The following is a 26,623-nucleotide window of genomic DNA, read 5'->3' as shown; positions in this document are numbered from 1 at the left end:
TTTGTTCTAAATAAGCCATTCTTCAGCTCCCGATTCCCCTTTTCAAAATGTCCACTAATTATGAAGAAACTCTTGAGTGATAGATTCACAATGCATTGCTTCTTCAATTTCATTAACTCGTGGAATTCAAATTTTCCAATTTACAAACAGCAATTTCAGAGCATTGAAGTTTAAAACCTGCTTCAACAAGAATAATTCAATATAATTTGAAGAAAAAAAAGTTGGCACCATTTGCATGCACACCTATGAATAAAATTTATACATTAAAATAATCACTGTTCGTCTGTTCATGATTCACTGAAAGCTCCAGGTTTGAAGAGTAATATGTGGACACTAACTGAAATGCTAAGCATAATTAAAACTAAAAATCTATACGTGAAAGTTTTTTTCCTGAATTTTGTTTCTAATAAGCAGAGGGGAGACAACAGTGCTCCCAACTGTCCCCATTCCTCTAAACTCTGGACTTGAAAAATAATGTCAGACCAATTGAGTGGGTCAGTGGCAGAGTCGCCTAACACACAGATTTTTAAGCCTCTGATTTCTGCACAGAATGACTAAATTATCATTAATGTGTGTATGCCAAAGTAAATGTACTAGATAAATATTAGATGGTAAAGTAGAAATAATTTCCAATTGAGAGCACATAATTTGAAAAAAAACTACGTCAAGTGTCAGTCCCTGTCAAGCTATGGGACATATTCATATCCCCTGCAGATACAACACAATAAGAGTTGCATCACTTTTACTTATCTAGCTCAAATTCAATACAATACATTGTTCACATCTTTATGAAATTGTTACTCTTTCACGAAGATTCTCACTTTCCCATACATGCCTTAGTTCAGACACTACAGCACTTAAAACCCCAATTTTTCTTTAAAACACTAGTCCACTATAAGTCTTTTAATAAACAGAACATACAGTACCACTGTGTCACAACTTGAGAAGTGACAGCTTTTTGAAAATGTGGACAGTTTGAAACATACGTGGATAGCAAAGATGTGATGTGTGTGTGCACTCGTGTCTCTCCATTCCAAGTAAGAGGCTGTTACCTCTGACCTCTATACACGGTGATTCACGAGGATTTACAGTCCCTTTCGGAGCTTACTTGCAGACACATTCTGAGCAAAAAATGTCAAACAAGTGTCCCAATCTCAATATTTTCAGGATTACACTAATTTGAAGTTTGTAAAATATCATTATTCTTGAATTTTAAGGGTAAAAGAATATTACAGATAAAGAATGAACTATTCAGGAGTATCATTTCCTTATTTACCTAGTATTCTGAAGCTAAAACTGTGTTGTGAATTCAATAGTTGCTTCACACAGAATTTTTTTTTCTCGATTTTCAACTACAAAACTACATTTTCTTACGCATTTATCACAATTGTCATAAACCATACCACTCCAAGCACATATCTTGAAAGGTCACCAGGGGTCCCCCTCTCCCGAAAATTTAATTCCAATTGTAGTAATAAAACTGTCATTTGCCAGCATCATTCCATACCCATTATTTGTCTATAGTATTAGCTACTGCTTCCAACGACTTCTGGGTGCTTCAGCAGGCAGTACACACTTTCAAATGCAATGGTAATGTGCAAAGGTCCGTTCACATGTTCACAGCTGATCAAAAAAAGCATATGCAAGGATATTGCATTTTCTATAAATCCTAATCTAACTACTGTTAACATAAGTATCTCTTGGACCAACATAGTCTACTTGCATGTCGTGAACATGAAGTAAAAAAAAAAAATTTCATTTTTGGAAATTGAATACCAAACCAATAGTGGGAACTCGAAATTACAGAGATTAAACACATCCATTAGTATAAGAACACAACAACCCCCCCCCCCCCCACCATCATGAAGATTTTGATAATACTACCAAATGAAATGCAGAGTAACAAAAGTTTCTGTAACAGTAGGTTAAAAATTATTCTCATGTTCAGTTTCCATTTTCTCAGGAACCATGACCAAATTTTGTGGTGTAGGAGTTGGTATTACTTGATTGTGGTGTGATGCAATCCTTTATTAAGAATTTGGCTCAAAATGTGATATTTACCATCAAATATTTGAAATAAATAAATAAAAAAATTGTCACTGTACCAGAAACTTTTGTTACACTCTGTATATTAAAGATTTGACATTATCTTTACCATATGAAAGAAGTGAAATTTAAATGGCCACAGAGAAAGGTTATTTGATCTGCAAACATTTATTTAAAAAAATTTACATTTTCCAAAGAAAACTGGTATTACAAAAGCATTTAACAAATTTTTATGGCACACATTTCAATGTCAAAGAAAAATGCAATACAAAAGTGGAATGACGAAGTATGTAATATCCTCTTTAATACTCCTCTGCACCTTCTCCCTCACCTTCAACAGAATCCATGCCAACTTCTTCATAATCCTTTTCCAAAGCTGCAAGATCTTCACGAGCTTCTGAGAACTCTCCTTCCTCCATTCCCTCTCCTACATACCAATGTACAAAGGCTCTCTTAGCATACATCAAGTCAAACTTGTGATCAAGGCGGGCCCAGGCTTCAGCAATAGCTGTGGTGTTTGACAACATGCAGACTGCACGCTGCACCTTTGCCAGATCACCTCCAGGAACAACAGTGGGTGGTTGGTAGTTTATACCAACTTTGAAACCAGTTGGGCACCAGTCCACAAACTGAATAGTACGCTTGGTCTTGATTGTGGCAATTGCAGCATTCACATCTTTAGGCACAACATCTCCACGGTACAGCATGCAGCAGGCCATGTACTTGCCATGGCGAGGATCACATTTCACCATCTGATTAGCAGGCTCAAAGCAAGCATTGGTGATTTCTGCTACAGATAATTGCTCATGGTAAGCTTTTTCTGCCGAAATGACTGGAGCATAGGTAACCAAAGGGAAGTGGATACGGGGATATGGCACCAAATTGGTCTGGAACTCTGTGAGATCTACATTCAGGGCACCATCAAATCGAAGTGAAGCAGTTATTGAAGACACAATCTGACCAATCAACCTGTTAAGATTGGTGTAAGTGGGTCTCTCTATGTCGAGATTGCGGCGACAGATGTCATAAATAGCTTCATTGTCGCACATGAAGGCACAGTCAGAATGTTCTAGGGTTGTGTGAGTAGTCAGGATGGAGTTGTATGGCTCTACTACCGCAGTTGATACCTATAAAAAGCCACAGTTAGATAAACTTCAACTTCTATGGTTCTTGTAAGAACAGTAACATTATGAACAATTGTGGAATCATTCAATTAATGTTACAAAAAAAAAAAACAATAGCACTTAAAATTTAAGCATTTCGTTATGCATGAATTGCATTACTTATGCATAGGAACAATGCTAACTGCAATGCTCTTACAATCTAGTAAAAAAGAGAACTTGAGATGAAGTACAGTTCTCCAAATTTTAGTTAATCCTGAAAATCTCTAAACTCTTGCAGAAAAATTCTTGCATTATCACTGCAAACATTTATTTGTACTCTTCAATTTTCTCCCAGATCACAAGTTTCGTGTTTACCAGATATCTAAACTAGCTTTTTAGATGAACTTACATCAATACTTTCTTCGGAACAAGACTGGTATTTGTTCAATGTCAAGACATTTGTGTTACCTGTGGAGCAGGATAAATGGCGAACTCCAGTTTGCTCTTCTTGCCATAATCCACCGACAGCCTCTCCATGAGCAGGGAGGTGAAGCCAGAACCAGTCCCTCCACCAAAGGAATGGAAGATCAGGAATCCCTGAAGGCCTGTGCATTGGTCAGCCAGTTTTCTGATCCGGTCGAGCACTAGATCCACAATCTCCTTGCCAATTGTGTAGTGTCCTCGGGCATAGTTGTTTGCAGCATCTTCCTTCCCAGTGATCAGTTGCTCGGGATGGAACAGCTGGCGGTATGTTCCAGTTCGCACCTCATCTGCAATATAAGCAATCAAGAGTGACAAAAAATGCATGATATTGAAAAGAGAGAGAGAGAATGACACGAAAACAGTTGTGAGGGGGAGGGGAAATTAAATCACTGACCAATAACAGCAATACATGCAAGTGTGGATTATTGAAATACAATATAAAGTTAACTTTGAACATACGAAACATTACATTCCTTAATTGCTTCAGAAAATATCACCAGACAACAAGGACAGACTGATAAGGTGACAGCACAGTCTACTATATACAGTCGCGAAACTTGAGGTGTTTTTTTGCAAATCTCGTGATAAAGCACTCCAAGCTGTTAGCAACTAGAAACAATAGATTGTCCATGGTCGACTTTGGACTGTGTCGTATTTGTGTCGAGTGCTAGCTCGTTCCGTATTTCACATTGATGCTTGTGAAATGTTCGTTATTGGTTATAATGAAAATATGTTAATGGCTAAAATATAATATTTGGAATAATAATATGGTACAAGGAGGAGACGTTTGTAGTGCTATAAATTGTAGCAACAGTAAGAGAAAGAGGCCAGAGTTATCCTTTTACCGATTTCCGAAAGATTCAGAAAGGTTCCTGGGTTTCCACAAGAATGCTGTGCAGAAACAAAACTGTTAATTTGAAGTTCTTCGTGACTGTTAGAATACATATATCTTTAAATTTCATAATGATATGTTTCAGTCTAACCAAAAGGACATTAGATACCGGTCAAAGTTCTGTCACTTAGGCTGCTAAATTTCCATAGACATAAAGGTTAGGTCTACTTTTTTTTTCAGAGGATATATTTTTAATTGTAGCTACTTATTAATTTTGTTATTATTTTTATGTGTTATTTTACTAAAGACGTAGAAAAATTACGTTTGTTTTAATGAACTTTACTGATCACGTTTTATTTCCAATTCTGGTGTGATTATTATTGCTTAACCTCATCCAACTTTGTCAACTACTACAAGTACCGGTACACGTAAGTTACTCCCATTAATTCATATTTCCATTATTATTGTTGTAAAGGGAAATGCAAATTAATATTTATTGGTTTCATAGTTCATTATCGCTATAACCTTGAATGAGTGAAGCGATTATAGTAAATTTCAGTTTGTTTTGCACAAACAAAAATAATATTAACCCATTTCTTGCAGGTATCTGCGAGTTTATGGTGGAATTTAATATACTTCATTAAAATAATAAATGAACTTAATCCATTTAAAATTTCAATAATGGAAGGAAGGTGCTAATTTTTCCAAAAGAACACAACAACGAAAGTGTAACATATTTTGTCATCTGCTAGGAGAGATCTGTGATGATGAGGCGATAGTAGCGATCCTAGTAGTGGGCTACTACCCATGTTTGCATTTTTACTACATATTGAGCTTCGCAACTGTATATAGTAGACTGTGGTGACAGTATTATTGAATTACTTTCACTCAGAGCTTCAGAATATACAATTTTCCTATGCAGACTGATCTCCAACCTCTACCTAACAAAACCTGCTTGTGAGTGGCAGGTGACTACATGCTGGCATACAAACATATTGCACTATGCAGACCCATACCACCCATCCTTACAGTAGTTTGCCCAGGAACAGGCACTCCACACTACTGTCATTAAGCCACCTGAACATTACTACCTGCGACCAGTCTGCACAGGAACACTATAGTCGATATTATTAATCCATTATTTAGAATGTGAAACACTGAGAATAAGGCTGAAAATTCATCTTTAGTTAGAACAGTTTACATAACTCACCTACAACAGTTGGTTCCAAATCCACGAACACTGCTCTTGGCACATGCTTTCCAGCACCAGTTTCGCTGAAGAAAGTGTTGAAACTATCATCACCACCTCCAACAGATTTGTCTGATGGCATCTGTCCATCAGGTTGGATTCCATGTTCTAGGCAGTACAGCTCCCAGCAGGCATTACCAATCTGAGTACCTGCTTGACCAACGTGGACAGAGATACATTCACGCTGGAAAAAAAAAAAGAAGAAAGTTACGGAAGTAGTAATATACATTTATAATCTATAAATGCATCACTTACCCAAGCAAATGGGAAATAACTTTACCCATACATTATACACACATTGTTAGCGATGTATGAAAGTATGAAGGGGAAAATCTGAAAGAACAGATCGTAAAAGCTTCACCCACTATCCCCACCATTAGGAAGTAGGGGGTTGACACCTAGCAAAGTGGAACACGAAACCACCATCTAGGAAGCAGTAGAATTCCATTCTATCTCTCTATCTCACTCACCATCTTTTTATCCCTATTTCTTTGCTTACAGTGGGATGCGATCCGAAGTTGACTACCAAACACACACTGTGGGTAAGGAATAACACTTCAGACTGCATGGCTATGACGAAATATGCTGAAAACCTGGAAAATGAATCTACGTATGTTCAATAGGCAGATAACGTCTGTGAGTGAGGAAGTGAAGGAGGAGAGTTTGGGTCTCCAGTAGTGTTACATTCAGAGGTGTGTGTTGTATTGTGCTAAGTATGGTCATTTTAAATTTATTGGTGTAATTATTACACGTGAGGGCTGTCGATTGCACATTTAATTTTGGCAGAATTGAGCGAGTTAATAAGTGTAATTTAGGTTTGTTGTGCTAAATACGCGAGTGTCGAATGCACATTTCATTATGATTGGCTTGGAAGTGAGTCACCAGGCAGGAAGTAGACAGAGCAGCTGCTGTGAAATAAGCATGCAGGTAACTTCCCTTACTGGCGATCTGTTCTCCAGATTTAGCCGTATGAAGTTCTGGGACACTTGCTGGAGCTCATCCTCAATTTTTTTTATTTAAGTAGGTTATTTTACGACGTTGTATCAACATCTTAGGTTATTTAGCGTCTAAATGATATGAAGGTGATAATGCCGGTGAAATGAGTCCGGGGTCCAGCACCGAAAGTTACCCAGTATCTCATCCTCAATATTGCATATTAATAGTTGAGATGTCACTTCTTAAAGAACATGAAACTTATTTTTCGCCATTCATTACAGTTTATAACAATGTGTGTATGGTTGTTTACACTCTAGAAAGTATAGATGAGGAGACAAGACCTGGCAACTGAACTTTGCGATAAAGGAAAGAATGAGCTATTAGAAAGTTTGTTTCATATTTATAATATACGAATCTACTGACACTGAAGTTCATCTCAGATTAAATCTATCTTCCTCTTCCATACCTATTGGTGATATGGTCACAGGACAGGTCTTGCCTCTTCTACTTTACTATAAAAGCTCATACAAATTCTTCGTGGAAAATACGTTGCTGTACTGTTCAGTATTTCTCAAGGGTTCAGACAGACTAAATGCGTGGTAGTAACTAAAAGAAAACCCATGCATTGTGACCTCGATGGACCTTAAATCCAAGTTGCCAGTATTCCTGTGTGGCAATTTGTGTGTCAGGTTTTTCCAACCTCGTGTATTCGTTTTCCCAGAACTTCACATCGATCTAATGGGTGTAGAAAAGAATAGAGAACATTTCGAGTAACTGCTCTGAAATTCAGAGTAAGATTATCTTTTTTTCCGTAGGTATGCATATAAATAATCGCTCAGATGATACCTCTACCTTGTTGCCGTGGTGGAGCTTGTACATCCTTGAACTTGAGTTATATCTGCTGTAGCTTACCAGTAGGGTCTCCCATGCCGATCAGGTCTCAAGAGAAGATCAGATGCTACATACGCGATAGCTGTTGCTGTAGCAATCAAACTAAAAGAGGTATCAACCTAAGAAGAGGGGTTAGTAAGATGTAAAAACTACATTATTCCATTAGCCGAGAAGAATTACACAAAAACCAGAAGAGACAATTAGGGACGAATGCATAATTGAACCTGTGAGCAATTTAATAATTTGTAGGAAAATTAAATGGAATGAACAGATTAATAGTACGAGAACACGTTAGTGAAGTTAATTATATTGGAAACCAGAAGGAAAGTGAAGTCAGACACCCAAAACAGAGACGAAAAAATATGCTTACAAAGCACTGATGGCCACAAGCTGCAGGCTTAATGCGAAATGAAGATGCCATGAGACTGCAAGAGCATTATCCACAAGGGGTGGCGATCTGCTTGGGAGATTAGTACCCAGAGATAATATCTTCCTTAGGTTTGACTCTCCCTATAAATTAAATAAAATCTGTACTTGCACTTTTCTATTCTTACAGATTCTTCTACTGCACACGTCGCCACTTTGACAGAAGCAGAAAGCTTAATCGCCCAGCACTTACTCCAGGAACTTAAATAGATGTTTTATGTACAGTTATATATATAAAAAGTGGCCACACTCGTGAACAGCGAATATTTTCAAAGTCCACTTCGGGTCGCGGCAATGTTACACGATGCATGTGCTTGTACAAGCAGTTCCGGAACTATGAAAGTGTTCCATATCTGCACCTCGTAGACCAGCGGTAGAGTGCTTGTTTAATGATTCAAAGGTTGTGGGTTCGGGCCTTCAAGTTTTCATTTTATTTTTTAATCTTTCTTTAGCGATGTAAATGATATTCAAATTATCACTTATATCCAGTTATCATTCTTTATGGATATCAAGTTATTTATATTTTGTTATCGTTCTTTAGAGATATGAATAAAATTCAAGTAATCATTTGTATTCTCTTATCGTTTTATAACGTTATGAATAATTATTATTATTATTTTATCTCCAATGGGGGTTAGCCCCATTTTACATATGTAGGCTATGTTAGGGCTATAGTTTCATACACAAAAAAGATAAGCATAAAGAGAAATGGAAAAGAAAATTAAATTAGCTTACGCGATGTAAACAAAACAAACAATCCGTAAATTAGGCATTGCGATTGCAAAACAAATATCAGTTATCAATTTGAAACATACAAAAACATTAACACACATACGTAACACTTCTATAACACATATGCAGCTTTCCGTACCATACATCAAATTAATACACAATAGTCACACAAACACAATCAAACTATAATTACGACATTGCGACATCAAGCATCCCATAACTGACTCACATAACAAATCAAGCATCCATTGCAACACATACACTTCAACATAGTAACCACACTTTTAAAAGTTACAAATTTGGCTCCAAGAAGAATAATAGGACACTGTTACTAATTACTATTCTTCTACAATTTCTTAAATACATCTAATAAATCTGTGAAATTCCGATATGAATAATATTCAAGTTATTTATATTATTGTTCTTTCGCAATATAAATAATCTGTATTTTATGTAATTACTACAACACAAATAACCATCTTTCTTTGTAAAATAGGTTATTTTATTTAGATAATTAAATACGTATTATATATCTTATATTAATTAAACAAACCGATATTTATCATTTATATTCTGTTATCGTTCTTTAGCGATATAAATAACAAATTTAATATTAGGTTTGGAAAAATCCAGTTGCATAATACTGGTATTAGTTTTTCTTTTTGTATTATTACATTATACTATCTTGAACTACAATAAAATGAAAAGGAGTAACGAGGAATTGAACCTGAGACGTTGACATCTAAATTCCGACGTTAGTCTGCTAAGCTACGAGGGCAAAAGTGTGGAAACATTTTCGGAAAAATTGGCCCAATCACACTCTAAGATTTTCTGATGATTCGTAGAAGCTAGTCCAGGATGCGGGGGGCAAAGGCTAATTGAGATTTCCCGGTCTCTGATCGGGTCAAACATCCTGATAGAATTAATATTTAACCCTTGCCATGACTTTCGTTGAAGTCCGGAGGGCCCAATTAATCAAATCCACTCTCCTCATCTCCACGCTTGGGCCCCCTGGAATTTAATAAGATGCGAAAGAGATAGTGGTGTGCGGAAAGCAACGAGATGTTACCGCATTTAGGCCTATCCTTCCCAAGAAAAACTGCAAACATGAACAAAGGAAGCTTTTAATAGAAGAAGGATCTTCTGTGGACCTCTGAAAAAAGAACTAAGGAAGAGACTAGTGAAGTGCTTTGTGTGGAGTGCGGCATTGTATGGGGAAGGAACATGGACATTACGACGAAATGAAGAGAAACGAACAGAAGCATTTGAAATATGGATGTGGAGAAGAACGGTGCGTGTGAAGTGGACAGACAGAATAAGAAATAAAATTGTGTTTGAAAAAGTGAATGAAGAAAGAATGATGCTGAAACTGATTAGAAAGAGAAAAAGGAATTGGTTGGGTCTCTGGTTGAAAAGAATAATAGACGACATTAGGATATGTGATCATATGCGGAGACTAAGAGGAAGGCAGAAAATAGGGAAGACTGGAGATTGCTGGGTTTGTAATGAAAGACCTGCCCATGGATAGAACACATGTTCAGAATGCCTGGAATATCGTGTCTAAGAACAGTCACCATTTGCAAAGACTAGTCAATTCCATGCCCACTCGACTGCAAGATGATCGAGATACGAGGAAGATAGACTAAATATTGAATTGTGGCTTTTTGTTTTGTTTTTTGAATGCTTAATTGTTTGAATGTTTTAAGGCCGACGCCAGTAAATTTGTTTTGTTTATGCTACGAAAGATACTTTTATTGAGAATAAAATCTTTTTTCTTTCCATTTGCAGCCACAATATCATAATGATAAAGTCATGGCATAATATATTAATGAACCTGTTGTTAATTACTAAAATAATCGTAAAAAAGAAAGGAGCCTTTATGTATAGTTTGTCTCTCTCAAAAACAGAACAAAAAATAACATAAAAAGCACGAGGTTGTCTAATGCAGGACCTCATGATTAAGAGGCCTAAATGCTACCATTACGTTATGGAGTAACACACAGGATACTTCAATTATAACTGTAGATATCAGGCAACGTGGTCCAACAACGTGTAACATCGCCTGTCTCCGAATTGTAGCGAAGATACCAGAAAGGAACTTTGTTTCAGGAGAGCGGCCTCTTTTTCTTTTGACAGCTGTACATGCAGTGTCAATTCGTTGCTTATATTGAATTTATTTATTCTTGTATCAGAAATCAATCTGTCCAAGTGAAGAGTTACTGCAGACTTCTATAATTCTAAAAGAAGAATTTAGAAAAGTTACTGCAGACTTCTATCATTCTAAAAGAAGAATTTAGAAAAAATTTACGGAAAATTTTAATGCAGAGGGCAAAATTAATCTTTGACAATCTAACTTGCCAAACGATATTTCGTGAACTCATATGAAATATAGGCTATCAAAAGTAACTGACTCGAAGTTCAGTCCCTTAATAGGCTAGATTTCATGCTTGTTGAGGCTTTTGTCATGTCTTGCATATCTTATGACTTTTAGTAGATCAACATTTACCCTGGACCAAATAAAGGAGTGCTTTCCCGCTTAATGCCACTGGATCACGAGTTTTTATGTCAAAAGGTCTGAAAATCTAGTGCTGAATTAGTTCCGGTGATTTTAAAAGATGGAAAATGGTTGAATTTTTAAGGGATTTTTTTTTTGTGGCTATGCATTTGAAAAAAGGGCTATGAAGGATATGTAACTCGCGATTTTGAGAAAGAAAATTGTCAAAATGTAGTTCCTTTTCATGAATAGAAGTTTTAAGAACGAAGATTGTAAAAATAATAAAATTATATCGGAAAATGTTGAAATATTGCATGAAACCTTGTGATGCATACAACCTAAAAACCCGTGAAATAAGTGAAGAGTTTAAGGTCTGAATAGTGTTTTAGAGTACAAGCTATGTTAGCCTAAAATAACTAACCAACTCTTGTAAGCAGCAAGTATTTGGGTACCACGTCCTTCACTATAACCGAACACAAAACTTGTATTAATTCAATAATCACTGAAAAATAGTTAAAAACAGTTTCCACAATGGAACTTCATTTGTACGTCCGCCATTACGCTAGCCACTGGCCCGTGAGTTTTTTTTTTAAAGCGACATCACTAACAAAAATTACCAGGCTTTTACTCAGCGCTTGCAAATCCTGCAGATTCGTACATGCAAGACATAACAAAAGCCTAAACTAACCTAACCTATCACAGACTCGTATATGCAAGGCATAGTGTGAGAGTATACTAGCGTGAAACTTTCGTAATGTAATAGCTATGTTGGAATGACAGAAAAGAGCTGTAAGACAGTTTTAAGGTACACAAGTGAGTATGCAAGGAATCAACTCTGTGCTTGTTTAACCAACTAAGGTATTTGGGTCGGGTGGACTTATAGCTCTCGCAGTGCTCACATTTTGTCTTTACGGTGACGTGGTACAATTTTGAGGTTATTTTCAAATAGTAATCAATGTCTTTTCCTCCTGTATATTGTGCATAGCGCGATAGAAGATTAACCGAAAATTCTTTAAGATGTTTGGCAATTCTATAGCTAGAACTAGATTAAGTACACTGCCGCAAGAGGTCCTTGAAAATCAGTAGACAATTTGCGGCACCAATTAAATTCACGGCATTCAAATACATCTAGTAACAAACATTTCTATTAAATAGAAGACGAGGCGATTATATATATTAGACCTAAGTTACATAGAAAACAGTAGGAATGCGGAAAATTAATTCTGGCATCTTAAAACAATGGAAACCAAAGATTGTGGAAATTCCTTAAATGTAGCCATAAAATTTCTCAAGACCTTCACACTAAAAGTCAACGTACTAGTATCTACTAAGGAGACTCCAAACCGTAAGAGACGAAATTAAGGTTGCTTCCCTCTTAGTGACTAAAGGGTAATATAGGCTACTAAATTAACCACACATGTTTTTCTTTCACCTACCAACTACAATCAAGAGCTAGACCTGGGACATACTGCTTCGTCTGACAGACGCCACACAGCAAGGTGTTAAAATACAAAAAGCTAAATTATCAACAGAAGTAAAAATTCCAGAAGCTTCAACTTCCCCACCAAATCTAAATTACATCTCTACAAAAGCCTTACTTTTGCTTTTAAGTAAATTACCTTCACAAAGTCATTGACTACCGATATCTTAATGTTCAGTACGTCCTATAAAAAAAAGTCATTTTCAAGTATGACTCATCATCCTTCTATATTAAAAAAACCCCAAAGGCGTGGCAGGATAGGATACAGTAGACCTACTTATATGGAGTAGCCTACGAATCGATTTCAATTCCGGTCGTTTCAAGGATGAGGATCACCACTACTCTATCCTTTCAAATGCCCTAAGATTCAATACATTAAACAATTATTAGCATTAAAATTTGTCAATTTCATAAATGTGACCTTACTTTCACACATTCAATAGTCTTTAAAGTTAAAAGAAATGGCCGGCGCTTAAAATTACATAAAAAAAAATGCGTAATTAGACCGAGACACGTATTAGCCGGTCAACGAAACTTCGCCTGCTACAGGACTGTACCATACAAAACGTATAGCTTACGAAACAAAGTAAAAAAGAAAGTATTTAACGATCATAGTGTCAATACTTACCATATTGCTGCTTCGGAGTAGTCAGTACAATATTAGAATTATTTTTTAATTAGGTGTATAATGCCTTAACAAGCGTCGAAGCAGGTTATGAAGCTTCCTCGTTGTTAGGCGAATCAAACGAATGACGGTTAAATGTCACTATTGGGCTCTTTTTATAAGATTTGTGACGTCACCCAAACAAGCTATGTGTGTGTGTGTGTGTGTGTGTGTGCGACCTGTGTGTCAGATTGGTCGATTGGTGTACTGCTCGAGGGAATCGTTACGATTGGTTATTTCAAATAACTTTACTTGGCGCAGAATACTCTATTCCCACTTTCTAAAAATAATTACTTATTATGTAGTATTATTAATTAATACCATAAAATGTTATATACTTTTTCTTACTTATTATGTGCGTTACAATTTACTTAATTATATACCAAATAGTGAATTTATATGACGTCATCTAATAATTATATGACTTCACCCTTCGACCATATACGGTCCATCCATCAAGCAACAAAAAAATGTCCTTATAAGTACTTTCTCTTCTGCATCTTATATTTTGACTAAAAACATTAGAAATATTCGCAAAATTATATTGATGCTGAAATTTTAACATTAAAACCACCAGTTTAAAATCAATGTAAATTAAGAACACATTACGTCAGATTTATCCAATTAAATCACCTATATGAGCCATATTGGGTTGAATGAAATGGCGCCAATCCGAATATTTAGTATTTACATAGTAATCTGTGACTTACACAACCAACAATAAGATGAAATGTTGTCAAAACAATAATCTAACCCGACGGATTTGTTTTGCTGCCCTTTTTACATGTTAAGCTATTGGGTATGGCCGAATCAACTGCTAACTTTGCGTTATGTTGACCTCTGTAACACCGTTGACCACTTGTGACCAAATTGATATGTTAGGGACATTAACCAACAATTAACTAGGATAAAAGGGAGAAAATAATTCCATTCTTCCATAGAAAGGGTAAGGGGATTTTTCTTCCTCAGAAGAAATGGAAACGGTCGGACCGTAGGTAATGCTAATTGTTAATAAGCATAACCGTCTCTAAAATGTCTAGATTTTAGATTAGATTCGATATTTTATTAGCCATAGGAATTAACAAGTATTCATGGCATCATCAGTACACAGGAATAATTACACAACACATAAATTGACATAACAGCTATAAAACAAACATACCGATAGGTCTATCTAAATTACAAGGAAGCTTTTAAAAGAAAAAGTATTTCTTCTGCGGAACTCAGGAAAATGAACTAATGAAGAGACTAGTGAAGTGCTCTGTGTGGAATGTGGCATTGTACGGAACAGAACCATGAAGATTACGACGAAGTGAAGAAAAATGACTAAAAGCGTTTGAAATGTGGATACTATGGTCACAACGACAAACTTCTGCCTTGGCAAACTAGGCAGCTGCCTAGGGCCCCAACCTCGGAGGAAACCCGGCCAAGGAAAAGAAAAAAAAATTATTCAAAAACGAAAGAAAGGAAAATAACAGGACACGTTATAAAGTAGCCTACGGTATCGTAGTATTGACATATGAACTATGTACGAAAGCAATTGCAAAATTCGATACTTATCATTAATTAAAGGACAATTGTTGTTTGTATACGAATTGAAGAATTTTTAGACTTCGCTCCCTTCCTTGCAAACTATCTCAGGCGTCTACACTCTACAGCCTACATAACAAAGCACTGCTCGACGTTCTTGAAAGAACAATGTTCCTGTCCCCTCCAAACGCTCTTGTATTGACCTCCTGATCACGTGTCAGCCCAGTGCTAGGTCGTGTCAACTGATGACAGGTACAGAGCTGACGTTAGTACCGGTAGCAAAACACGCATCTATGCACTGACGCATTGAGTGTGGAATTCTCGATTTATCTCTTGCTCGCTTTTAAAATAACATACATTTCGAGTTTTCATCCAAATAAACTACCAGTATAAACAATATTATTAAGGGTGTTAATGTTTGCGTGTACATAAGACGGAAAAGAATTTTCAAACTGTGTTTTACATTGTCCACGTAAATTATATTATTAAAAATGCATACCAGTAATACATTTCCGAGCAAGGGATGATAACAAAAATGGTTTTAAAATTCAGAGAGATTTTAAGTGAAAATGATTCGTTGTGTAAAAAATTGCATTCATCCAAGTAAACAATTTCCATTAAAGCGTGATCAATGTAAAGTAACTCCGAGTAATTTGCTCTTAAGAAATATTCTACAGAATTCGTAAATGTAGCATAACTCAGATGTTGGCTAGGAGTAAGTGACTTGCTGTGAATCATATTATTACTATTTACATATTTAATATAGTACCGATAATTTATATGTATGTTAGCTTATACAAATTCTTATATAATACGAATTCCAATGCAGATTTGAAAAAACTTGTGGTCAATACAAAATTAGAGCAGGTGTCCAGTAAGAATCCTGTGTAAACAGTTTTACAGGTAAGTCAAAAATGTTTTTCAATTTCTATGATTTGTGTATGGAGTATTTCACAAGTTGTCCTCAATAACATATCCTACAATTTATGAAGAATTATTTCTACAAAACATATTGTCATTTTTACTCAAGCATTCATCTATTAACAGATGTTTCAGCAATGATTTGCACATGGGGAATTCCTCTTGCTGGGGAGGATCACGTGGAGCATCAGTGAATGAAGGATCTGTTTTGGATCGTGTCATCTCACAAGCTTCTGATCATGACGAATGTTTACTTTACAGGTAGGTCACTTTTTTTAAATTTAATATGATATAATAATCACTGGGAGTGATACCTACAACTTTTACTCTATCAACTTTCTAATGATTCTTGTGCGTTAGAAAGCAAAAAATATTATGGTTCTGTAGTCGACATAGAAATAACATTAATAATTGATTAAATGGCGATCTTACTCGTGTTAATTGTGTAAGCATGTGCTGCTTACAGCTGTTTCGGTGTTTCTTTACACCATCGTCAGAGCCTACTAGATCTCGGCGTCATCTCGAACTTCGCTGCCTGTTGTGTGGGTGCGTTCGATTGTTGAAAAGTGTTGAAATGTGGTGTCAAATAGTGTGTGTGTTCTGAAATTGATCTGTGTGTTGAGAATTTGATCAGGGTGTGTTTTGGTGTGTCTGTATATTTCATATTGTTCTAGTGTGTTGAGTTTTTGATTTTTGGGTTGTATGTGTAGGATTTCCATGTCTGTATTTATGTTATTGTATGTGTGGTTAGCATTAGTTTTGTGTTCGGCATATGTAGATGTATTGTGTCCTCTGGTTATTGCTTTAACGTATTCTTTGTATCGAGTTTGGAATGATCTGCCTGTCTGTCCAATGTAGAAACTGTCGCAACTATTGCATGTGAGTTTGTATACGCCTGTGTGGTTGTATTTATTTGTTTGTGTTGTTTGTGTGTTGAGATGTCTTTGTAGTGTGTTTTCTGTTCTGTATGCTATGTTGTATTTCTGTTTTCTGAATGAGGATGCGATCTTGTGTGTGTTTTTGTTTTCGTTTGTTAGTGTGATGTATATATTGTGTTTTTGTGTTTGTGTTGCGTTTTGTGTGTTTGTTGAGTTTTTTGTTTTGTCTTCCTTATGATGCTGTCTATTATGTTTGGGTTGTAACCATTTTCTTGTGCTATGTATTTGATTGTGTTCACTTCTTCATTGTAGTGTTGTTGGCTCATGGGTATGTTGAGTAATCTGTGTACCATTGTCCTGAATGCAGCATGTTTGTGTTGTGTGGGGTGATTAGATGTGTTGTGTATGTGTGTGGTGGTGGTGGTGGTGGTTGGTTTTCTGTATATTTTGAAGGTGTGTTTGTTGTCAACTTTTGTCCAATACACACTGGAACTCGAAAACAATAAGTCCATAAATTTCCTAGACATCACCATAATAAAAGTTGACAACAAACACACCTTCAAAATATACAGAAAACCAACCACCACCACCACCACCACACACATACACAACACATCTAATCACCCCACACAACACAAACATGCTGCATTTAGGACAATGGTACACAGATTACTCAACATACCCATGAGCCAACAACACTACAATGAAGAAGTGAACACAATCAAATACATAGCACAAGAAAATGGTTACAACCCAAACATAATAGACAACATCATAAGGAAGACAAAACAAAAACTAAAAAAACACACAAAACACAACACAAACACAAGAACACAATATATACATCACAATAACATACAGAAACAAAAACACACACAAGATCGCATCCTCATTCAGAAAACAGAAATACAACATAGCATACAGAACAGAAAACACACTACAAAGACATCTCAACACACAAACAACACAAACAAATAAATACAACCGCACAGGCGTATACAAACTCACATGCAATAGTTGCGACAGTTTCTACATTGGACAAACAGGCAGATCATTCCAAACTCGATACAAAGAACACATTAAAGCAATAACCAGAGGACACAATATATCTACATATGCCGAACACATAACTAATGCTAACCACACATACAATAACATAAATACAGACATGGAAATCCTACACATATAACCCAAAAACCAAAAACTCAACCACTGGAACAATATGAAATATACAGACACACCAAAACACACCTGATCAAATTCTCAACACACAGATCAATTTCAGAACACACACACTATTTGACACCACATTTCAAAACTTTTCAACAATCGAACACACCCACATAACAGGCAACGAAGTTCGAGATGACGCCGAGATCTAGTAGGCTCTGAGGATGGTGTGAAGAAACACCGAAACAGCTGTAAGATGCACATGCTTACACAATTAACACGAGTAAATTCGCCATTTAATCAATTATTTATATTCAATTGTTAAAAGTAGTGTACAAAAGATTCAACATGGAAATAACATTGTTATGTGTACTTCGAAGAGCTTATATTTTATTTAATTATTTTCAATATTATTAATTTCATCTTTTTAATTTATCATAAATTTGGCTAGAATGTTAATCACCCAGCTCTACTAAACATTTGTATCATTCTCTGCCTACTACTCAATGGCAGTTCTGGAAAAAAATATTTCATGATCAGCTCAAATTTAAAATATTATTACACCTTCAAGTACCGTACTTATTCTGTTAAGGATTAAAGATTTGACCTCTCTAGATCCCAGGAAGGCACGTTGGGAACATGGAAGTATAGGTCGATACTAGAATGAGTTCGTGTGGTCAGGACCATGCTCTGACTGCCCTTTCATTCCTGCAAAAGATCTGATAGGTAGGTACTCAATGACAGGAGGCTAAGTGGACCCCAATGCTGCTCTGGAAGTTCGACAACGAAAAAAATCTTCCATCACTTGTGATTGAACCCAGGACTTTTCAGGTCATACTTAATTGCTCTACCAACTGAAATATTTTTTAATAGGTTATTTTACGACGCTTCATCAACATCTTAAGTTATTTAGCATCTGAATGAGATGAAGGTGATAATGGCAATGAAATGAGTCCGGGGTCCAGCACCGAAAGTTACACAGCATTTGCTCATATTGAGGGAAAACCCTGGAAAAAAACCTCAACCAGGTAACTTGCCCAACAGGGAATCGAACTCGGGCCACCTGGTTTTGCGGCCAGACGCGCTAACCGTTACTCCACAGGTGTGGACCCAACTGAGATACCCAGCTGCCACATTTAATCTGTAATATACGTAATATTGATGTCATAACATCTTGAGTAAGGTAGGAATACGATTTCATTTCAGAGTGTTTACTAATTTTTGTTTATTCATTTATGCTTAAAGGTTTAAAGTAAATCTTTATTCTTGACAATATGAAGAAAAAGTAATTTGAGATTTTTTATTGAATCTAGACCTATCTGATCCAATCACAGAAATTGTATGCTTTATTATGTTTTCGTGATAGTTTTATCATATGAAATGAATTTGATCAATTTTGATTTCACAAGAAGAAATGTGAGTCATTTTTTGTGTGATTTTTACATACCAGCATTTCTTGAGTTATGCACCATACACAAGGAAAAAATGAAACTCAAAACATAAAATTATTTAGGGCCAAATTAAAGAAGTACCTAATTTCTCATGCCTTCTATTCTGTAGGTGAATTCATGACATTCAATAACACTTCATGAAATTGATACTAAAACTTTGTGTTGCACTAGTAGACTATATTGTAAATCTCGTCTATATATATTTCATCTAGACTGTGACTATAAATTAAGATTTTATAATAGTATTACATTTTTTGACTTGTTCCATATTCTAGCTGTAAGCATGTATGAATACCATGGAATGTTAATAAATACAATACAATACAATACAATACAAGATATTAATTTTAGAATATATTTCACATTGGTATTCCAATCATTAAACAAAAACTTAACAATGCATATAGGCCTACATGGGGAAAATGATTTACAGAATTATGTAGTTTTCATTAGTCAAAATCAAAAGGGTAATATCTTGGTGAAGGAAGAATGTTGTAATATTTGATTGTTTTTTCCTCATTACAAGTCCAGGACTGCCCACAGAAAGAATTGCCATTAATTACAGCTGCAATATATATATATAATTTATTTATTTATTTAATGTCGAGGCATTTGATACAATATCATTTGCCTTCTAGCGTCCCAATACAATGATGTTAAATATTGTGGACATTCCTTTCACTCCGCACACTTAAAAAGATTGTCTATAAATTTTTCCTAGAGTCTCTACCAGGGATAGGGTTATTTTATGTGCATTAAATCTGTGACAAAGGCCCTCCTGATTTCCTTCCATCCTAGAGGAAGTCATTCTAAGGATTTTGTCATTTAAATCCATTGCATTTTATCACATTTGAGCCCATGGATCCAACAACTAGCATGGTGACTGTTAGAAGTGCTAGACCACTGATAACTATTTATTGGTATATTTATAGGAAGGACTGCATTAAGTGATAATGAGTGATTACTAATCATAATGAGACAGAATAACTTTTCTTGAGACATCTGCATATTTATTGTTAGTTAAATGTAAAGATACACATTATTTATTTTAAATTAGCATGCTTCATAAACTTTAACACTGCAGTATCTGATAATTTAGGCTTACACAAGGTACATCAGAGAACATTGCACGTAATAAGAATATACAAACTGGTATTCTTATTGATAACTTCCATGTCTCTGAACTCAGTATCATTGCTATCTGTATTAATATTACATAAATAAGTTCTCAAAATCAAGACATTGCCTCAACATCACTATTATTTTCAATATTACTTATCAACTTACTGTCAGTTAGATACCCGTTTCTTTGAAAATAAAATCAATATTGTTTGCGAGGTAGTGATCCAAATTAATTATACATCTTGATTACACAACTTTTAACACTATATTACTTAGGAATATATTATAGGCTATATATATTATACACCATGGCATGTTATGGGGATACCTTTACCTTTACCGTCAAAAGTTTTCAATCAGCTAGATATTTTATTTTAATATATACAAACACATCGGAAAAACTAAATAGACCAACAAAATAAATATTTTCTCATTATGATATAATAAAATATTCACAACGAAATCCCTGTTTTAACCACAAATCTATAGTTGTGATAGGTGATCGAAAACTTTTGACCGGTAGTGTATATATTATATATATATAGTTTGTGCCACGGTATGACAGTGCTGTTTGATATTAATCTCCAGCCATGACGACTTTCACGTGTTAACTTGAACTAATTAAGTTTAAAAATAATTAAGTTGAAATTAAGTTGACTAGTTTCGACTTGGGAGCCATCTTCATAACTGCTTGGTTCTTGCGTCTTCCAGAAGGGCGAAGACACTGGAAGACGCAAGATCCACATAGTTCTGAAGATGATTCCTAAGCCGAAACTAGTCAACTAAGGTATTTTTAAATTTAGTTCAAGTTAACACATAAAAGTTATATATATATATATATATATATATATATATATATATATATATATATATATATATATATATATATATATATTCAAAATTAATTCCTGGAAAGTTATATGAAATTCTCACATGTGTGAAAATATCACTAACTACACTTGTACTCACTGGCAGTTTCCTGTAAGCAACACTATTTATGGCTCTTTTTATTATGTGTAGCAATTTATTATTATTATTGGAATTTATTCAGTTCTTTTAATATTTCATATTTTGCCTGCTATCTAGGCTTGCGAACTATAAGAATGGTGGTGAACTCATTGATGCATACAACCTTGGAGGTCAGGCTGAAGTAGAGAAATTAATAAAGGAGCAGTTTGGAGTGTTGATGTACGCAGATGGAAAAGGTCAGGTGATAAACAGGGCTGAATATTTACGGTGGAAATTCAGAGGTCAAGAGCAGGTAATATTTAATTTGTAACACTGTGTTTATCTTACTTACTTACTTACAAATGGCTTTTAAGGAACCCAAAGGTTCATTGTCGCCTTCACATAAGCCCGCCATCGGTCCCTATCCTGTGCAAGATTAATCCAGTCTCTATCATCATACCCCACCTCCCTCAAATCCATTTTAATATTATCCTCCCATCTACGTCTCGGCCTCCCTAAAGGTCTTTTTTCCCTCCGGTCTCCCAACTAACATTCTATATGCATTTCTGGATTCGCCCATACGTGCTTAACTTATGTTCCTCTCTCAGAGTGAGAGTCCAAATTTCACAACCATACAGAAGAACCGGTAATATAACTGTTTTATAAATTCTAACTTTCAGATTTTTGGACAGCAGACTGGATGATAAGAGCTTCTCAACCGAATAATAACATGCATTTCCCATATTTATTCTGCGTTTAATTTCCTCCCGAGTGTCATTTATAGTTGTTACTGTTGCTCCAAGATATTTGAATTTTTCCACCTCTTCGAAGGATAAATCTCCAATTTTTATATTTCCATTTCGTACAATATTCTGGTCACGAGACATAATCATATACTTTGTCTTTTCGGGATTTACTTCCAAACCGATCGCTTCACTTGCTTCAAATAAAATTTCCGTGTTTTCCCTAATCGTTTGTGTATTTTCTCCTAACATATTCACGTCATCCGCATAGACAAGAAGCTGATGTAACCCGTTCAATTCCAAACCCTGCTGGTTATCCTGAACTTTCCTAATGGCATATTCTAGAGCGAAGTTAAAAAGTAAAGGTGATAGTGCATCTCCCTGCTTTAGCCCGCAGACTGTGTTTATCTACATAGACATATTCTACAAGTCTAGTAATAATTTTGTGTGTGTGTGTGTGTGTGTGTGTGTGTGTGTGTGCGTGTGCGTGTGTGCTTTTTGTGTGTGTGTGTCAATATTTTTGGCGAAAATGAGATTTTGCGATATGTTGTGCATCCTAATGCTATCTGTATTGTGGAAAAAGATAACATATATATCTTTATTATTTTCCTCTCGAACTCTTTGTTATAAACCATGATTATTATGATTTTATACAGTCATTCAAACTTTAAATGGTCATTCCTGATAAAATACAAGAAATAACATCATATTTGGCCTTGGAGCCACAGTATTATAAGGTGTTCTCAAAGAGAAAAGGTAGAAGCTGTCACCTGTGATAAATATATATAAAATTTTATTCTGTCAATAAATACAAAGTTTTATTTATTTATTTATTTATTTCCACAAACGAGTACTCTCCTTGAAGAAGTATACATTGCCAATACATACATATGTTCATTATTTCGTTATTATCAATATATTTTCCATACGAAAAATACATCTTCGGGGTAGCGGGGGACTGAACTTCTGGTCTGATTAAGCTAGCTAGGCCTTTCTTCTTAAATCTGGCATGGGTTGAGGCCATTACATATCAGTAAATGTGTTTGACTAGCACATTTTCAATGTCTCTTGAAGATAAATATTTTTATATCTGTGCAGCATTCAAATTGCTGCGTCAGATTTCTCTTGAATAAGCCATCTCTTTTAAAATTACAGGTGCCATATGAACACTAAATAACTTCTACAGTAAAAGGCAGTGTTGAAATATCACCAAATCTATGAAACAATTAAAGTAGCCAATGCATGAATACATGAATGAATGACTTAAATGATTAAATCAATCACAAGAAACCTAATAAACCGAATCAAACCAATCCAAACCACCCACTCAACCAAACTAACAAAATCGAACCAATCAACCAAATCAAAGAAGCAACCAACTAAACCAAATTAATGAACCAACCATTTAAACTAAACTAACCCAAACCAAACCACGCCAATCCATACCAACTATACCAATAAAACCAAACCATACAAATTCAACCAGCCAATCAAACCAAACAAAATCAACCAAACCAGACTCGCAGACCGACCAACCAACCAATCAATTGTCATGCCTCAATGAAAAGAAGTTTTATGATAAAGTCTTGTTTGTTGTTTTGTAGGTTGTACTCCCAATAGAGGCATCACTAAGTCCTCATGACCCACTTGCAAAATGGACAGATCATGAAGCTTGCTGGCAGATGCAATATCGTGGCTCACTGGGAGAAACATTATTGCATGTGCTTATTATATGTGATACAAAGGTCCACACAAGACTTGCCCGAACTCTGCTGAAGTGTTTCCCGAAACTGGCATTAGATGTCGTTGAGGGAGAGGACTATCTAGGAGCCAGTGCTCTCCACTTAGCAATCGCATATGCTAATAATGAACTTGTGCAGGACTTAGTAGAAGCTGGAGCGAATGTTTCACAAAGAGCAATAGGTGAGAATCTCATAGACAATTCCGGAATAAACCTTGTTGAAGTGGCAGAACGGAATGAGATGTCACTCATTCGACTGTCTGGTCACAAGGACATAATTGATAATGTTGTTTAGTCAGTGTAAGAGAACCAATCTGTTGGCAGAAGACAGAGCTGCAAACATTTCTGTTGGACTAAAATCGTTTAGTGGGATTTTAGAGTGTTTGATATGTTCTTTAAAAGAAGTGTATTGGAATGGAGCACGTTTTCTTCTGAATATCCTGTGAGTGGGTATAGGATAGTGATTCTCAACCTGTTCTATGCCCCGCACCCATAGGAAGTGTCTGATTAATGTTCGCTCCTCCTACAAAAATAATATCATATTTGAAGATGAATAGTCAAATTTTTATTTTTCGAGCCACAGATTGTGGCGGAACAAATTTAACTTAAAAAATACGCTTTTAACTCAGTGCACAAAATGCAAATATAAATTGAACAATTAGGCCGGGTGAACACAGAATCAGACATGACGAGGTGTGGCACGGCATGACGCTACGTTTTGCTTTACAACGCTTCGCAACTGTCTGCTCGTGACAACTGATTTGCTGGCTGTGTGGGTTTGAAAACTGGCCTAGGCTAGAAAATGGCGTCAATGAAAGAGAACTGTCTATATGAGAAATTGTATTGTATTTGGTTATTATTTTTTAAGGATGCTTAATACGCCTAAAAATGTATACAATTGAAAAAGTCTTAAAATTAAATACTACTAATGTAGTGCACAAACGTCATTTTGTATGTTTGTGACTACTTCACGAATGACAATAAAGAAAAATAATATATTAATTCAATAATGAGTGATAGTATAGAGCAAAAAAGTAGGCCTACTACAAATTATTATTATCAATATTATTATTCAACTGGTGCTTTCATCTCATTTGCAATTTCTCACATATTTTTAGAAACCACATTATTGTCATGATATTGTTTCAAAGATTTTACAGAACGTATATTTCCTGTACTAAAACAACTAATTTATCCGCATCGAGCTCCATTATGAATAATGTGCACTACACAACAATATCGTTGCAAATAGAATGAGGATACGAAATGCTTTCCACCTAATCTCGGGAACATATGCAGTGCTGAACACTAAAACTTCTCCGAAGTCTTGCTCTCAAGTTGTATTTCAAGAGCTCAATTTGTCCGGAAATTAATATCTTCTTTTAGCTCTTCATCATCTGACATTTTCTGCAAATTGTAAGAATATGTATTCATGATCCCATCCTTCTGAAATCTTCTGGTTTCCAGTAGCAAAATATCCATCTGGGAGCATTTCCAAATGAGTCACAATTTTTTCATTCACAGTAGACATCATTAACCATCGCTTCAAGTGAAAAAAAATTTTAGAGATTCCTTTGAACATGTTTATCCAGATTCTGTTTTCAATTTATTAAATTGAAATCAAAATTAAAGAAACATCTAATTGAAAGGCCACTATACAGACAGGAGGAATTTTAATTTTGAAAACTATAATAAATTTACATTTTCATCCGAAATAATCACTAATGGTCCTATTTTATAAAATTAAATAATATGTAGGCAAATAATTGATTAAATGGCGATCTTACTCGTGTTAATTTTGTAAGCATGTGCGACTTACAGCTGTTTCGGTGCTATTCGACACCATCCTCAGAGCACCGAAACAGCTGTAAGCTACACATGCTTACAAAATTAACACGAGTAAGATCGCCATTTAATCAATTATTTATATTCAAGTATTAAAAGGAGTGTACGAAAGATTCAACATGAAATATCCAATTAAAATAAAATCCATAGAGTGACTAAGAAATTCTCATTACTTTACGACATTTTACTAAATTAAGATTATATTGTAATTTATGATAAATGTAGTTGACATACTATTAATAAGTAAATATATCTTACAACTATTTAACCATTTAAATCAGTTTTACAGGTAAATATGTTATTAAATCATATAATGTAGAAAGAAATTGTAAGGTACCGCAGTATTCATCATCATCATCTGTGGCATTACAGCCCTTGTAGGACTAAAGCCTGCCTAACAAGTGAAGCCCAATCATTCCTGTTCCGGGCACGCCTCCTCCACTTTCGGATCCCCAACTCCTTCATATCCTCCTCCTCATCTTTCATCCATGTCTTTCTAGGTCTCCCTGTGCGTCTTCTTCCTCCTGGATTTCCTCTATATATCCTGTGTAGTAATGAGCTCTCTTCTCTTCTTTCCACATGGTCCAGCCATTTTAATCTTGAGCTTTTTATTTCCCCCAATATTGAAGGTTTACCATACAACTCATACAACTCGCTATTGTATCGCAATCTCCATTCTCCGACCGTAGTATTACTTCTATTAAATAGGGTAATTTTAAATTATGTAACTAAGTTTTCTGCAACATTACTGTATCTCATTTAGCCTACTAGTAATATAATAGTAAGATGCGTTACAAGGGCGGTATGTTGACGTTTTCATGTTCGAGGAAAAGATTGAAAAAGCGAAACGTAGTTGAGCTTTTTTAATTTCCGAGAACATGAAAACAAACATACCGCTCGTGTATCATACAGTATTTTGTGCGAAGATCGTTTATTAC

General features: G+C 35.4%; 2 protein-coding genes across 4 annotated transcripts in view; one reads left to right on the top strand and one right to left on the bottom strand.

Annotated features, from left to right (window-relative positions):
- Positions 1 to 2,195: 2,195 nt before the first annotated feature.
- LOC138714896 (tubulin alpha-1 chain-like) lies at positions 2,196 to 13,532 on the bottom strand. The gene is made up of 4 exons (XM_069847153.1): positions 13,301 to 13,532; positions 5,675 to 5,897; positions 3,618 to 3,919; positions 2,196 to 3,173 (listed from the first exon to the last, which is right to left on the bottom strand). The coding sequence occupies exons 1-4, from the start codon at positions 13,301 to 13,303 to the stop codon at positions 2,349 to 2,351; spliced, it is 1,353 nt and encodes a 450-aa protein (XP_069703254.1). The 5' UTR covers positions 13,304 to 13,532; the 3' UTR covers positions 2,196 to 2,348.
- iav (transient receptor potential cation channel subfamily V iav) overlaps positions 11,830 to 26,623 on the top strand; it is a 53,133-nt gene continuing 38,339 nt past the window's right edge. Inside the window, exons 1-5 of one of the 3 annotated variants that reach the window (XM_069847143.1) lie at positions 14,525 to 15,581; positions 15,696 to 15,769; positions 15,914 to 16,048; positions 21,495 to 21,669; positions 23,704 to 24,022. In XM_069847143.1, coding sequence (XP_069703244.1) covers positions 15,936 to 16,048; positions 21,495 to 21,669; positions 23,704 to 24,022 — 607 coding nt within the window. In that variant the 5' untranslated portion in view covers positions 14,525 to 15,581; positions 15,696 to 15,769; positions 15,914 to 15,935. Of the gene's footprint in view, positions 12,006 to 14,524; positions 15,582 to 15,695; positions 15,770 to 15,913; positions 16,049 to 18,879; positions 19,019 to 21,494; positions 21,670 to 23,703; positions 24,023 to 26,623 lie in introns of those variants that run through there. The other 2 variants (XM_069847144.1, XM_069847145.1) reach the window with 2 other exon arrangements.

The sequence above is a fragment of the Periplaneta americana genome, chromosome 15, assembly GCF_040183065.1.
Source record: "Periplaneta americana isolate PAMFEO1 chromosome 15, P.americana_PAMFEO1_priV1, whole genome shotgun sequence".
Classification (NCBI taxonomy): Eukaryota; Metazoa; Arthropoda; class Insecta; order Blattodea; family Blattidae; genus Periplaneta; species Periplaneta americana.
This window is presented reverse-complemented; position numbering and strand designations above follow the sequence as displayed.

What these genes read in the sequence shown, in the direction of transcription:
- LOC138714896 (XM_069847153.1), bottom strand. An exon ending in TTTGGAACCAACTGTTGTAG is followed by an intron (nt 3,920 to 5,674) that starts GTGAGTTATGTA and finishes CTTATATTGCAG; the next exon opens with ATGAGGTGCGAACTGGAACA. An exon ending in CCATTTATCCTGCTCCACAG is followed by an intron (nt 3,174 to 3,617) that starts GTAACACAAATG and finishes GGCTTTTTATAG; the next exon opens with GTATCAACTGCGGTAGTAGA.